This window comes from Crotalus tigris, unplaced genomic scaffold (assembly GCF_016545835.1).
Source record: "Crotalus tigris isolate CLP2741 ecotype Arizona unplaced genomic scaffold, ASM1654583v1 scf7180000019139.288180, whole genome shotgun sequence".
NCBI classification, from domain to species: Eukaryota; Metazoa; Chordata; class Lepidosauria; order Squamata; family Viperidae; genus Crotalus; species Crotalus tigris.
Window position 1 is genome coordinate 87710 of NW_024097396.1, and position 16529 is coordinate 104238.

The following is a 16529-nucleotide window of genomic DNA, read 5'->3' on the forward strand; positions in this document are numbered from 1 at the left end:
GTGTAGAAGTGTTTGCCATGTGGATTGTGTCTATCAGCTAGAATTTCTGAACATGTGATAGTACATAGAGTACATAGAGATTCATAATGTTGCGCAGGGAACATGTAATAAGCTGTCTTATGCAAATGTCAGATGAACAATAGTTTATATGCTTACTGCACAAAATCTGTTTCAACCTTTATTCACTGGTTATAATGTATAAATTAGAATTAAACTTTTCTAATTAAGGTAATCTATTTTTAATACTCAATTTTTGCATTTAGGCCCTTAGGATAGCCCTCAAACTTGCTTAAAAGTTTGGATAATGTAAAATCCATTCTTTGAATTTAGGCTTGTTATAAACTAGTGTCCATATATTCCAAAACATTAGTTTATTTAAATTGAATCTTATAATGATTCAAGTCTTGTGATATTTTGATGTATTTTAAGCATATTTTAAACATTTAGGCAAAAATCCCTGTATATCTGTCTCACAATACTTAGGTAGTAACTGTCTGAGTTTCTCTTCAGATTGTATAATCTTTTTTTTTTTTTGTTCCTTAAACTTTAGTTTTAAATTCTTGGTCCATTCAATTATACTTCAATGCTTTTAATTTTCTCTTATGATTGCTTTGAGTATCATTTAAATGGCAATTTGCTATCTTTCCAGTCTTGCCCATTTTATCCTCTAATCACTGTTATTAGAAACTACTAACAATTTTTGACACAAAATTAGATGGAAATATTCCATTTTGATTTTTGTTCATTTAAAATGCATTCCTGGTACATTTGTTTAACAGTTAAATGCCACAGAAGTTATTTGTTTCTCAGTAACTAATTATGGAAATAAATGATATCTTTCATTGGATTCAATGGATTTATTTTTGAGTAAATCTGAACTCAGGATCAGCCTGAGCAGCAGATTAGCAACAGGATATTAACATCTGGAAATAGAAATACATTTTAGGACAGTCCTGTCTGACTTTTTCTGTCAGTTTTTTGGTACAGTATTTATTCCTAATATGAGGAATATCAGGAATAATTAGAGTAAACTGCCATTGAATAATAAACAGGCAGTTGAGTCCCATTCCACTTCTAGAAGGAATATTTGTAGAAATACCAAACTTGTTCTTTGTGGTGCACCATGGATTTCTTATAGCTCCACAGAAGATGTTGAAATTAATTTCTCATAATCTGTCAAGTGAGGGAAATTAATATGCCTTGACTTCTTTTGCAAGCTGCTTAAGGAACAACTTCGTTTAATCTACTCTACTGGAACGAAATACAGTTTAAAAAAAAGATGAGCGCAGGTATTGTGAAATCTGCCAGCTTAATAAACTGCCATCCTATATAAAGTAGAATGTATTTACCAAATCAGTCTAGTCTGAAGCATAAAAACAGCAAAACTTCTTAAATACGATGTATCTGACAAATTATACCCCAAAAAAATGTCGGCAGATTTCATTTTCATATTAATAAGAATTTCCCACAGTGAGGGGCAATGAAAGAGTTAAGTGGGTAATAATTCTTCCTAGTCATCTTTTAAAGCTTTTACGGGGGGGGGGAGATTAAAAAATATAAATTTTGTTGCTTTTGCCTGCTGCCTTTTTAACCAGGCAGCCGGATTTGTCTTCGCTCCTGGTTTTGACAGATGTAAAAAAAAAAACAAAAAAAAAAAACCTCTGCGACTTTTGCAAGCAAGCAAGCAAGCAGGAGCTTACTTTTTCTTATTGGCGGATTGAAGCGAAGCGATTTAAATATTAAATGAGACCTTTTAAGGCAAGATCGTAGATGACATTAGTGGAAGGAAGGTGTCCGCGAGAGCGGAGGGGGGCGGGAGATGAGTTGCATAGATGAGGTTAGTTTCCTGCTTGTTTCCTATTCAGCCTCCGTTCCTGTGCTTGACGTGAAAACTTTTAAGGTGGGAGGGAGGCGTCTTGTCTTAAGGTAGCCCTGAAATAAACCGAGATTACTCGCGCAACGAAGGGCGTGGGTTCAGCCGGAGCGCGATGTGTGTCAGAGTAGATTTTTTTTTTTTTTCTTTTGGAGCTCCGTCTTCGTAAAACGAAACCATTGGCCTTTGAGGAGGGGCGATCGCTGCCCGGACTTCCTGGCTGCGGGGGAGGAAGCAGCGCTTGCTCCTCTTGTCCCTTTAAGACCCTGTCGCTGCGAAAGGAAAGGAAAGAGGCGGGCGCAGTTGGTGTGATGCGCCCGGACTTTGCGAGACGCCTAAAATAAACAACTTCCTTTCGCTGGAGTTTCACGACTTCGGGGCTGCGCGAAGTGCGATGTGGGAGAGGGCGAAGGGAGACGCTTGAGTTGGGGCTGTTGCTTGGATGGCAATCTGGGGACGAGGTCGTCTTGGATTTGGACCGCGGGCTCCCGAGAAGCACTTTTGCTGGGTGGCTGCCGAGTCGGGATCCCCGATGACTACGGCCGCCTTAGTGTCGATCGCCTTGCCTCCCTTTCTTTAGCGGCAGCGGGAAAGAATGCTGGTGCCCTTCCCGAGCTGAGAGCCAACCGCGCCGACAGCTCATCCGTCTTGTCCGAGAGATTAATGGGAAACAAAGGCGATGCGAGGCCTCGCGTTGTTATTCCCTGCGCGGCGCCCGTAGCGGCAGCCCCGATTCAGCTCGGCGAGCGGGGGATTCTTTGGGAACTTCCTTAAGCGGCGGCGCCACCTTAAAGAGCCTGATGACTTTTCTCGTTACATTGTAGCAGCGGAAAGAATGTCGGCGCGGGCCGTGGCTGACGTCAGAGGGGAGCAACGCAGAGCGGCGGTGGCGGCGGCCAGCAGGCAGCAGCGGCGGCCCCGGCACGGAGGAGGCAGCGGCGAGAGCGGCCTCGGCCCCGCCACCACGATCCCCGCCAGTACAGCTACCGCCACCAGCGCAGCAATGGCGACCGTCGGGGAGCGCAGGTCCTTGCCTAGCCCGGAGGCAATGCTGGGGCAGCCCTGGAGCCATTGGGTCGATGCTGCTAAACTTCACGGGAACGATGGTGAGCGAGCGAGCGGGAGTCCCTTCTCCGTGGGGGAGGGGGAGGGGAGGGGGCTGGCCGGCAGCGGAAGGGTTAACACAGCTGGTCGCCTAACGCTCTCCTGCCGGAATTGTCTGATAATCTGTCCCAGAGTAGGGGGGGGGCAGGGAAGGAGAGTTGGCCAAGAAGGTCCTGTTTATGTCTCTCCTCCACCTCGCACCTCAGTCTGTATCACAGGTTTATAGATAGGTAGGTCACTTTGTAAATCTTGCTCAGGCAGGTGGCAGTGCTTAACTGGCCTTGGGTGATTACGAGAATGTAAGTGTGCTTGACTGATCAGTGCTTAGATGGGAGACCACCAGGAATTTCCAGAGCTATAACTCGAGTAGTTTGGGATTTAATTAATTAATTAATTAATTTTTGGAAAAAGTCCTGGAAGAAGACAATGGTAATTCATCTCCACATTCCTGCCAGGAAAACAGCATGGAGCTTTTGTATGAAAGCAACAGGAGTTCAGCTTCAGTCAAAGATTTTATATTGAAATATAAGGGCCTTCTCTGTTCTTGAGGTGTTCACTTTAAAAAGTTAAAAAAAAAAAAAGCTAGATCTCAGGTAAGTCCTGCAACTTATTTATCAGGGCAAACAGGAGAGCAGTTGCCTATTTCTTGGTGTTTTTATTTCTATTATGATGACATCCCATAATGCAAGTTGTTTCCAGTCGGTTTTTGAAGTCTACTGTATTCTTCCTTCAAATCACACAACCATTTATAACTACAGTATTTTTTTGCTCTGATTAGAAATCAGTGTTATGAGACTCCAAGAGTATTTAATGTAACATTAGCGGACGTGATTTTATTTATTCATAACATGTATAGCCCATCACCATTCCGCAGGACTCCCAGTGGTTTTATAGAAATATAAAAACAAAGACTTCCACGGTCAGTATTAAAACAATAACATCTTTAAAACAAAATATCTGAATAACAGACATGTGCAACTGCTTCTGATGGCAGTTAAAAGTTGGAGCTGAGCTAAACTAAACTCTAGTGCAGGGGTGTCAAACTGCTGGCCCGCAGGCCAGATGCATCATGCCGAAACCACACCAGCAATGGAAAAATAGTCGCGATATGTCATAACACGTCACGTGACATTGTGAGTTTGACAACCCTGCTCTAGTGGGAGGCCATTCCAGACCCCTAAGTTTCCCCTCCCCCTATACTTTCTGAAGGCGGGAAATCATTAGTTCCTTCTGGGTGAAATAAAATTGGTCAGCCTGATTCTAATGAATGAAGATAAGGTGGTATGAAATATAAAGAGCTTTATAGGATACCACCATCCCTTTAAATGTTGTTATTTTTATTTATTCAAATTTGTTATAGCCACTTAACACTAGAAGACTCTGGGTGGCATACAAAACCCAAAATATCCATAAAAAGAGAAATGACATAAAATCACATACAGACAACCCAGACTGAAAGGATCTTCAAAGTAACACAAATCAAACAGGGCTCCCCAAAATACAGCAATATATTAAACCAAAGCCAGGTTTCATGTGATTTCCAGGACCCTAGGAGGGAGGACACTACCCTTCTTTCTAGAGAAATGCTGCTACAGAGGGTGAAGATCATGACAGAGAGGGCACATTTCCTTGATCCCACAATATGACAACACTTAATATTAGTTTAAGGCAGCCTAATGTCAATAGGAAGCCAGGACAGAATCCAAAGCTGTTTGTACTTCTACCGGAAAGTGCCAAATAATACCCAAGCTGCTACATTTTGGAGAAAATGAAATGCCTGAGTGGTCTTTAAAGGCAGTCCAAGTAGAGTGCTTTGTGGTAATTTAAGTACAGGCAGTCCCAAATAGAATGCTTTGTGGTAATCTAAGTTAAGTGGTAATGAGGTCTTACGTCACTGTAGCAAGGTGTCTTGCCTCAGGTAGGGTCCAATTGCCACACAAGTCAAAGCTGAGCAAAAACTGCCCCAGTCATGGCCTCCAGCTGCTTTCAACTTGGAGTCTTGAGTCCAGGAGAATCCCAAAATCACAGACCTTCTCTTCCAGGATAGTGCTTCCATATCTAGAAAGACATCACTGGAGTAGCCAGAGAACCGCAATGGACAAATAAACACTTTGTTTAGATAGGGTTCAATTTTAGGCCATCCAGATCCAGAGCGCCAAAATAAGACATCAAGAACAAAGCATGGCCCAGGATGAGTTTCATTAACACACTGATGGCACTAGACCACCAGATGATTCTCCCACTTTTTTGTTATATTTGCTATGCTTAACATTATGCTAACTGTGGGTTACTTGGTATCAACAAGCTCAGTCCTTTGGGTTTGCACAGTCCTCAGGTTTTTACTTTAACTGCAGTTTGCCACATTTAGTGAAGCAACAAATTGTTGCTTCAGTGTTCAATTTAAAATAAATCAAAGTGATTTCTAGGTAAGCTTACTTATTAATGTTAACTACTGTATAGTTCCTGTCAGAACTGCAACTGCAACTAAAAGTGGAAGGAACTGAAACTAAAAGTGGAAGCAAATGTGTCCTACTTGTTCCTTAGCTACAAGGGAGAAGGAGATGAGACAAGATAATGTAAATAGGACAGGAAGGTTATTGTGCTCCAGTAAATCATTCTTATGATAGAAATGATCATCTGGATATGTTTTGTGACATGCTTGTGAATAAAAGTTAAAATATGGGAAGTATTAATACGTCCAAATACCGAATGAGCTATTTTTTCAGACTTTGAAAATTATCAAAAATATCAGAGCACCAGGAATAAAAAAAGTTGTGATGTAATACATAATGTCTATCGCATGCATCTTTAAGCAGCCAAAATAAGAGGCAGAATTATAATAATTTAAAAATAAGCTACATAAAATTATTATGTAATTCCTGGTAGCTTATACAAAATATACTACCAAGAAGAAATATAAGGCAGTTTGCCATGTAACAAAAATGCAACTACTACCTGCAAAACTTTATTTGGAAGAGAGTTAAGAGTAGAAACTAAAACCTTTCCTCTCAAACCTGCATAAAACATGCAGTATTTCAAATTGCCCATATTGGTATGTATATTCTGGCACCAAAGACTCAATGTGATATGTCCACCTCTTCAGGTGGTGAAATCAAGGCCTCTTACTAGGTTCAGAGCACTGCTAAAATAAACTTTATATTTAGGGACTTTTCTTTATGCCTCACATCCCATGTACACTACATGAAGGCATTACCTGAAACTTCCAATAGCACAATTGCTCTGCATAAGACAGTGGCTGACCATAATCTATCAGCATGTGGGACAACTGATCAAATGCCTATTTTCATTGAAAGCTGGTGAACTTTCAGAAGCCTTACAGAGCTGGTCCTTCCATCTTTAGGTTTTTCCACCCTATACATTTTAACATCTTCCAGTATTGGCAGTTTTGGAGACAAGCACTCATTGATCTTGGCTTCAATGAAGAGTAGATTTTTAGTTTAAAATTTTAGTTTGAAGAATGCACCTTATAAACTCCCCCCCCCCAAATATATGTTGCTTATAGGATTTGAGCAGCAGTTTGCGATAGAATGTTTGACAGTAGGAATTCTAACTGTCCTTTTCAGAATAAAAACAATGGAGCTATGAAGTGAATCTGCCACTTGTTAAATAAATGGTGGCTGTTAATTTGATTTCATGGTTGTATCAAAGTCCAGAGTCAGGTTTTGAAAGAGATCTTCTCTCCAGACGATGATTATTACCTACTAACATTTTTGGGGCATTTATGGCTATTCACCAAGTCAGTGTATAGAATAAAAGAGCATATAACACTAGATCAGTTTTAAATTACCTGAATGAACGTGTTTGAACCTAGTGATGGAATGGCTAGGGATGTCACTCTAATTCATATTCAGAGGAAAGCATTTCATTGCTGAGGAGCCATTGCAGGGAAGTTTCTTTTCTTTGTTCCAAAGCAAAGTTATATGCAGAAAGTTGATTTTTAATTCTTATAAAATAAAATTCTTTTTGTAACATATGTTTCTTTAGTATTTGACTTCTAGGCCATATTAAATCCTTTATGTTATCTTAGTACTCACTTGCTTTTAAAGAAGGAAGGAAAGCATCTGCTACATGCTTTTTGTATTTTAAGATTTTTTTCCCCTATCAAATGAATTTAAACCATTTTATGTAAGATAGGAAGACAAATACATTTTATAGCATTGTTGCACTGAATGCTTTGGATGTAATCAGAATATAATTGGCCACGTAGTTGACACTCTAAAAAGAACACTACAAACTAACATTTTTCTTTTGTTTGTTACATCCTCAAAGGAGCAGCCTTGGAAGAAAATTTCAAGGAATATGGTAAAAACCGAGAAGCAATGCGACTTTGTAGGGAAGGTGAGTTTGATGTAGACAGATTTCCTACTTCTAGAACTGTCAATGAAACATATACATATGCAGAATTTTATATGGGCCTGAATTTGCAACCCTACATTATTACAAACTTGCACTTCCAGAGATTATTGGAACTTTGTATTTGTCTGAAATAACTAACATACATGTTTATGTTAGTTATTTCAGGCAAATAACATACATTTACTTTTTTTCAAAATTTCTAAACATTATTAATGTTATTATTTTATTTATGAGTTATTTAATGTAATTTTCTATTATATTAAATACATAATGTAACAACAAAAGCTAATAGAAGTTACTGGTAATACTTTTCGATTTTTATATGCTAATTTGGTGGGGAGGTTTCTGTTTGTTCCTCTTATAATAGATTTGGCTCTATGTAATACTTAAAAGGTCATGCAGAATGCTGAAGCTACTTTTCATAGGACAGTTGATTGTTTGCCTAGCTATGTGGTATGCAAGGAACAGATAAAAAAATAACGCAAGAAAAATTCTGCATTTTGATGAAATGATATTTTTCCAGGATCTAGTTTGAAATTGATAGACCTATTCACTAAAAATTGACAAGCAGAACACCACTGTAACAACTGTCTTGTAGTATAGCTATCTAAGAGAAGTATTTAGAGCAGGGGTGTCAAACTCAATTTCACTGAGGGCCACATTGCGGTTGCCCTTGGGGGGCCAGGTGGGTGGGGCCAGAGTGGGTGCAGCCTACTGGGTGGGCGTGGATGGAGTGGGTGTGGCCAGTTCTACATCATTCGTTCAAGGGTGCCTGTGGGGGCCTGGGCAGGAGTGGGACAGATCTAAGGGTCTCTGGCAGAAGGGGGTGGGACCAGGGCAAGTGCCAAGGCATGGTCCACCGGGGCAAGTGCCAAGATGGCCACCACAAAATTTGTATATTAGCTTCTGGCTGGCCTGGGCCAGGGCCAAGGCAGCGGGGACCATTCCCTCACTGTTTCCAGGATGGCTTCGCGGGCCACATGAAACCACTTCGCGGGCCGCATCCTGCCCCCGGGCCTTGTTTTTGACACGTCTTATTTAGAGGCATAGTTTTCATGTTTAATAGATATTGACAGCATTGGCTTCTAGGAACTTATTTAGTTTGTCTTTAAGCAACTTAAAATGACAATCATTACTTCATATTTCAGTTATAGGTTCTACATCTAATTTTGGTATATGTACAAATGTTAGATGAATCAGTGCACTAAGAAGGAGGATTACATTTATTCTTAATGCATTGATTCATCTTAATTCATAAAAAGTTAAGAGTGGGGAAATATCTATCAACTTCTGTAAGTCTCTTGTCATTTTCCATTTATCTTTTTCAGCTTTAAAAAGCTCCATGTGTTTCAATCTTTTACTCCATCCTTCTGATCACATTAGTTGTCTTTTTTTGCACATTTTTGAGCTCTGTATTATTCCTTTTTATATATAAAAATCAAAACGATCAATAGGTTCCAAGTGTAATCATAAAGTAGCCTTATATAAGGGGATTATGATATACTCATGGTTTCTGAGTCATGTAATTTTCACAATATATCTGAAGTTTTCATTAATCTATAAACTGATGTCTTCATGAAGATGTTTGAGCTATTCATTCTTATTTGGGGCTTTATCTCTGTATTAGCATTATATCCCATTATATCCCATGTTAGGAGCTTAAGATAAACATAGTGCTCCTCTTCCCATTTTCCCCACACAAGGGTAGAGGTAGATTGGGTGAGAGTGACCGGCTCAAGGTCCCAGAGAGTTTCAGTGGTTAAAGGTAGACTTAAATCAGGATCTCTCCAGTGCCACTCACTTTCACCCCTATATGGTCTTTTACTTGCTTATGTTTTTTTGAGCTGGTTGTATGTTAGGAGATACTTTATGGGCAGATTTAATAAATAGAACTGAGTGGCACTGCGATAACTAAATTATTTTTATTTCTTTTACAATCTCATCTCATTTACATCCAAAAATGTTCTTGCAATGCTTTTGGATAGATCTTTTGCAGGGGTCAGTACTTCTTGAATCTTACATCTACAATATGCATGCCAGCTTAGCTTAAATTTATGCAGTCATACAAATTTTTTTTCGCAGGGAATGTTTATTTTTTTAAAAAATCTTTGTTTATGATTCCAAGAAATTATAAAATGATTAAAGAATATCTAGCTGTAAATTCATGAAAATGTTGTTGGCCTTAACACCTCTTGAAACATTACCTAAAACCTTTGTTCTATGCTAGAGAAAAATGGAAAAACATTACAAAAAAGATAGATGTGTTATCTGCATAGTACCTCAGTTTTTGAACAGGTAGACATCTTTTCCCCTCTTAATTAACGGCAGGTTGAGACTAGGTACACAGTGGAGATATGAGCCATATGTTCAGTTGTATAGAATGTAGATTACATGCCCTTCTTAAAGCTGTATACATAACATTTGTTTATATTTTCAGCCTCTTCGAGGGATATAATTATAATTAGATGGTCTCTTGGTATTTTTGATCTGTAACAGTACACTTGTTGCCTTCTTGATATTTGATATTTCTTCTTCATCTTCTGAAAAGCTAAGATGCAAAATAGATCATGGACAAGCCTATTAGCTATCGCATGGTCGCCTTATTATCACTTTTTCAATTTGTTACATACTAAAACATTTACATTCTGCATTATTTAGAATAGTTCAACATAACTATTTTGCTATCATCTGGGCTAAGAATAAAAACATTTAAATCCTTCCAACTAAAGAGTTCTCTGCAAAGCAGTAGTTATATCCTCCTTTCCCAACAAAGTATCTTACACTTTGCTGTTTTGTGTCTGAAACATGCTGTTCAGTATTTACCACGTATTTAAAGGGAAGGGTTTTTCTTTACAAATCATATATTTTACCCTTACAAAATATTCTAGTTATCACAAATACTGTTTTGCTGTCATTTCACAAATGAGTCTGTGGGAGATGTTGTTCAGCAGAATGGGATTGTTTCAGAAGTAAGATTAAACTGGCTTTTCAGACAGACAGAATATCAAGCAATGATTTCCATTTAATTGCATTGTTCCTTTCCAGTTTGACAAGTTAACAGCAGACAAAATTATTACTTCCAGCTCATTGGACCTCTAAGTGAGAGTTGATTCTAAAGGTTCTTATATAAGACTTCCATGGAAATGTGTGTCTTGCGCTCAGTAAAATATTGGAAATGCAGCCTTATCTATGAGTGGTTAGAGGTCCAAAACAGAGACAACAGTTGCCATCAAAACATATTTTGAACATAAATGTGAGCTTCACTGTACAAGAGTAACAATTTAATCTGAAGTTCACCAGCTGGATACATTTTCAAGCCCATGCTCCTTATCATAGTTCTTAATAACTGCCTTGGCTTTCTTTAATATCTAAATAAGTTTAGTTATCCTCTATGATTGTTCTAAGATCTTCTTCATCCTGTCCTCTCCAAATGTATTAGAAAACTATCATAATGCCTGTCTAGTTGTAGATAGCTGCAGTATAAAGATAAGTGGCAGTTATGTAAACACAAAACAGTTGTTAGGCCATATCAAATCAAATCTTTATTATAGTCATAGACCAACATAAGGAGGGTGGTAGGAGTCTAGAAATATACATCATGAATGAAATTTAAAACATTAATACATACACATACATATGTGTATACAGAAAATGCACATATATGTATGCATACAAAAATTTAATACACACATACATATATTACAGACATTAAAAGTATATACAAAAATGAGAATCTAAAAGAAGGGGAAGGAGCATTAGATGGGTGTAGGGGAGCATAAAAAACTGCCATTTTATGGAAGACTATAAAGCTACAAAGCACAAATCTCATTTATAAAGTCGAAACTCGGGCACTGATCATCATTGGACAAATTTTGAGTACTGCTGCACAGAACCTGGCAACACTGTATGTTGTGGTAGGGCTGATATCTGAAATCAACAGACTATATAAAATTGTTTTGGGCACCTTGGATACTTACGTATTAGTGGTGAGATGAGGTGTACGAACATTTCTGTAGTGCAGGCACTGGAGAAGTACATGCTCTGTAGTTTTTGTGTGTCCAGAGTCACAAAGGTGTCGTCTCTTTGAGTAAGGAACCTTCCTGTATTGCCCTTCAAAGACAGCTGTGGGGGAGGCATGACACATGTGGAGTAAAGGACTTTCTGTGTTTTGGTACTTTGAGTTTAGTTAGGTATGCCATGTGGGCGGCAGAGGTATCATTCAGCTATATAATTTCCCAGATGATAACAGTTGAAAAAAAAATGTTTATTTGGGCATATTATATACTATGAAAAAAAATCTTTCTGAACAAAATGTAATTTCATTCCTTCAGAATTCTCTAATTTTGTCAATGCTCTGATTTTGATACTGCCGGGTTTTTTTAATCTACTGAACGGAATGGCCATTAGCACTTGGTGCTGTGTATGTCAAAGCAGCATCTCTTCTCTCTCCAGTTAGAAAAAACATGTGTATCTATTTACAAGTCAAGTAGTAGTAGATCACTGGCAGAAGTTTTTGCTCAAAACTACAGGATTCTGAATGACTTTTTTAAAAAACAAACAAGCAAATAATGAGGTGATTTTTATTTTTATTCTGTGCTTTTCATATATCTTGATCATTCCTAACTCCAAAAAGTTACTATACTGTGAATATGCTTTTATTTATTTATTATTAAACTTGTATGCTGCTCATGTTGCTGAGGCGATTCTAGGCAACTTACAGTCATACAAAAATCATATTTAGCAGGATGCTGCATTGTATGTGATATTCCAGCTGTTGGCTATCATTTTTCCCTCTTTAGCTAAAAACCACTAGTAGCATATTTAAAAACAAAAGAAAAACCATTTTGGCTTTCAGTGGTTAACTGAATGCTAATAAGAAACCCACAAACAGACATGAGAAACATGTTTTTCTTCCCATTCATATTTTTCATAACTGATATTAAAAGACTTACTAGAAATAATATATTAGGGTGGTTGTAAATAGGGCAAAAACTATTACAAGGTACTGCATTATTTCATGTGTACTAAGGATTCCCATAAGACACATTAAAAATAGTAGTAAGGGAAAAATTAAATACAGAAGTTATTAGACACATACGCTTATGTTTTATATCTTCTTTTGTTGTAGGCCAACTGAATTCAGAATATGCTTTAGAACTACAAGCATATAGTTAAGGGACACTCTCAAAGGATTGTTAAGACTATTTTTAGTTCACATATTGCTGCACAGCATGGATCAGATATTGTTATAGAAACTGTCTTAAATAATAACCTAATTTTGACCCAATTAAATTCTCCTTTTTTGTTTTGAAATAATTATGTGCATGCCAGCAACAGTATCCTTAATGGATAAAAGGCTTGATGGTGTTTAACACTTATCACATTAAAGCTACAGTTCAGTGAAAAAATAACTCTATTACTATAGTATATCGCCTGTTGGATTATTTTCTTTATTAAATAAATGAATCAAACAAACATTAAAGTCAGACTATTTTGTACATCTTTGTGGCCCACATGAAAGTCTGATAACCTTCAATGGCAAAACTTCAAAAAAATTGAAAGAGAACAGATATTCTTTCACAACCAGTATCTACACTTAGATATATTACTTATATATTTATACAGACTTTAGAGTTATGTATTTAGTTGAACCTTAGCAATATTTTGGTGTATTGCAGTTTCTAAAATTTTGCTTTAATTTGGTAAATAAATTCATAAAATTACCCCACCCTTCATCTCCAATGGTTGAAAAAAATAATTACATTGAGGTTAAGTCTAGCAAAAGATAAATATACCACTGACTTTAATACAGGTAGTTCTCAACATACAACTGTTAATTTAGTGACTGTTTGAAGTTATAACAGCACTGAAAAAAGTGATTTATGACCTTTTTTCACACTTACGACCAGTACAGCATCCCCATGTTCACATGATCAAAATTCAGACACTTGGCAACTGATGGTTGCCACATCATTCTGGGGTCATGAGATCACCTTTTGCAACCTTCTGACAAGCAAAGTCAATGGGAAACCAAAATTCACTTAACAACCGTGTTACTAACTTAACCACAGTGATTCACTTAACATCTGTGTCAAAAAAGGGCATAAAACAGGGCAAAACTCACTTAAATGTCTCATTTAGCGACAGAAATTTTGGATTCAGTTGTGGTTGTAAGTTGAGGACTACCTGTAATCAAATTTTAATATGCATATAAAACAAAACCATGATAGGACCCTTCAGATTTATGGTGTAAAATCTTTACTTTGGAGATACTTCCATAAGATAATTACATTTAAAACCATTTTTTTAAAAAGTGGAAAGGATGAGTTTGCTTATTTTGGTTTTATTTTTCAGACTTCCACTTCACATTTGGAATCTTTATGCTCTAGCTATAACTTCCAAATTTGTCATTAGATTCTCAGAGCAAATTCTGACAGTGTTCCAGGTCCTGAGTATATATGCCATGAAATTTGTTCACCCAAAGGTGGAGCTCTGTCATTACTCTCTGCAAACTAAGCCTTAGCAAGATTCTGACATGATCCAGCATTGCACTCACTAACTAGGAAGTTTGAACATTCAAAGTCGGGACCTTTTAAGGCTGCATTCCAACTCCTGTGATCAATCTGTCTGTCTAGCTATCTATCATATTTGCATAGCCACCAATCTCACCCATAGAGACCTGCAGACAACTAGTTTGTCAAGGCAGAATGGGAGTTAGAAAATTATTCCAGCTTCTAAGTTCAAAACATGACACTTGTGAACACAAAGCTAGAATCCTGGCAGAACTTGCTGTGATCTTTATTTGGATAAGTTTGCTATTGGCTTGCTCCAAGCACGAAATTCTGGTATCCATTCTACTTTGCAGATACAACCTGTCTCCAGATTGTGCCTCCCCCCCCAAAAAAAAAACTTGCTCGCCTTTCCCAGTACATCATGATCCACACTTTGAGAAGTTCTGGCTTTTAACTTGTTTAAATTGCTTAGTAAGTATCAGGCTGCAAGGTAGTGTAATTATACAAGACAGTAAAAAGATCTTTGGACTTGGTTTTGAAGATGGTTTTCACCCATACTTTTTGTAGAATTGATGTGGTTATACAGCAGATCCTTCATGACACTACAGTGGCTTTCTATAATATGTATCAGTGGTGGCAAACCTATGGCACAGGTGCTAGAGACGGCACTCAGAGCCCTCTCTGAGGGCACACATGCTGTTTCCCCAGCCTCGCTTCCCCCCATGACCCCCTCCTCTCCAGCCCCCCTGGAGCGTTGCCTCTGAGCGTGGCCCATGCAGAGCAGCGCAGCCAAGGACATGGCAGCCAGGCAGCATAGACAAGACTGTGCCCTCACACCCCATCGTGCACAGTTGATGCTGCAGGATGCGGGCAGAGGACGTGACCGCCATAGCACTGTTGGGCTGCCTGGGTGATCTGTGGCGGGCCCTGGAGGCGGTGAATGGCCCTGCGGGCAGGGGGGCAGGGGATGGGGACTCGGTCTCTAAAAGGTTCGCCATCACTGATATATATGATTTACCACTGCTGTGCTTTGCACTTGAAATTTTTAGAAAAGAATCTAGTCTACACACCAACTTCTGGTGTTGGAGCAGCCACAACAACTTGGAGGCAAGTTGTTCCACTGATTAATTGTTCTGTCAGGAAATTTCCCCTTAGTTCTAGGTTGGTTCTCTCTTTGATTAGTTTCCATCCATTGCTTCTTGTCTTACCTTCAGGTGCTTTGAAGAATAGGTTGACCCCCTCTTTGTAGCAGCTCCCTAGATATTGGAACACAATTTAGGGGATTGCCATCCTATTTTAAAACTCAAATCACAGAGAATCAGGCTACATAAAAACACTTTTTTCCCATAAAAGTTCATTTCATAAGATCTTTTGCATATGTTGTGTTTCAGGTCTAAGATGAAGTGAGGTGATTAACTAGTTTGAGGAATACCTTTTTAGAAATGACATCTTGCTTAATATTGGGCTGGTGATTCCTTTCTTCACTATTTATGCCTTTTAACATCTGAGCCCTTACTTTTAAAATGGCATATTAATTCTGAGATTGCTTTAAGTAGACTTTTTAAAATTTTATTTGTGTTCACAAAGGAAGTTTATGCATGACAAGGATGTCTTGTTTGTGATCATCGCAAGCGGTCTTGAGGGACCTTTGGCTAGTGCACTAAGCAAATTCTCCATCCAGTGTTCCAACTACTTCTTTCACTTTCCAGATCACTCTCTGTTTGCACTAAATGTTCCTCTATAATGTTCCTCTATAATGTTTAGAAACTTTGTGAGCATCCAGTTGTAGACTTTCCTCTTCTACCTGGACAAAGGTGTCCTGTCTGGATTCTGCAAGCAAGGATTCCTGAGAGCTAAGCTGCTGATTGATTCAGCACTTGAAAAAATGCTTAGTTAGATATACACAGATCTTACTCCCTTTCTCTAATCAAAGAAAACACTGGTGGCATAGAGAAAGATATCCTAAGAATCAGAGAGTGGCTCAAAATCATAAAGCTTTGGACAGAAGAATAATATGTTCTCATCATATGCATTCTAAAGGTTCTCCAATCTGTTGTGAACATGGGGGAGCAGGAGAGCTATCCAGATTTAAGCCAGATGTCCTATTCTTGTTCTGTTGATGCTTCTAAATTGATAATGCTGATAAGCACCTTTGTTAAATAAAGGTAAATTTTGACTTACAATTCACCTAGTGATTGTTCGAAGTTACAAGGGCACTGAAAAAAAATGACTTATGATCATTTTTTACACTTATGATTGTTGTAGCATTCCCATGGTCATGTGATTTACATTCAGATGCTTGACAACTGACTCACATTTATGACGGTTGCAATGTCCCGGGGTCATATGATCACCTTTTGCAATCGTCTGACAAGCAAAGTCAATGGGGAAACCAGAGTCATTTAACAACCATGTTGCTAATTTAACAACTACAGTAATTCACTTAACAAATGTGGCAAGAAAAGTTGAAAAACTCACACTCTCTTAGCCTCATAAATTTTGGACTCAATTGCCATAAGTTAAGGACTACCTGTTGCTTCCATATTGATATACTACATTGGCATATTTGTTGGAAACAAAGCCATAAAAACAGTGCTGATTAAAACAGCACAAAATAGAATCAATATAATAATACTAAGAAATTGTTAAAAAAGGGGGAGGAG

At 38.1% G+C, this 16529-nt stretch overlaps 1 protein-coding gene across 5 annotated transcripts in view; it reads left to right on the top strand.

The window, feature by feature from the left end:
• The window catches only part of ATXN7 (ataxin 7), a 118378-nt gene that overhangs the window by 47355 nt on the left and 54494 nt on the right, over nucleotides 1-16529 (top strand). For all 5 annotated transcript variants that reach the window (XM_039359865.1, XM_039359863.1, XM_039359862.1 and 2 more), the window contains 2 exons: nucleotides 2698-2979; nucleotides 7268-7336. In XM_039359865.1, coding sequence (XP_039215799.1) covers nucleotides 2709-2979; nucleotides 7268-7336 — 340 coding nt within the window. In that variant the 5' untranslated portion in view covers nucleotides 2698-2708. The remainder of the gene's footprint in view (nucleotides 1-2697; nucleotides 2980-7267; nucleotides 7337-16529) is intronic.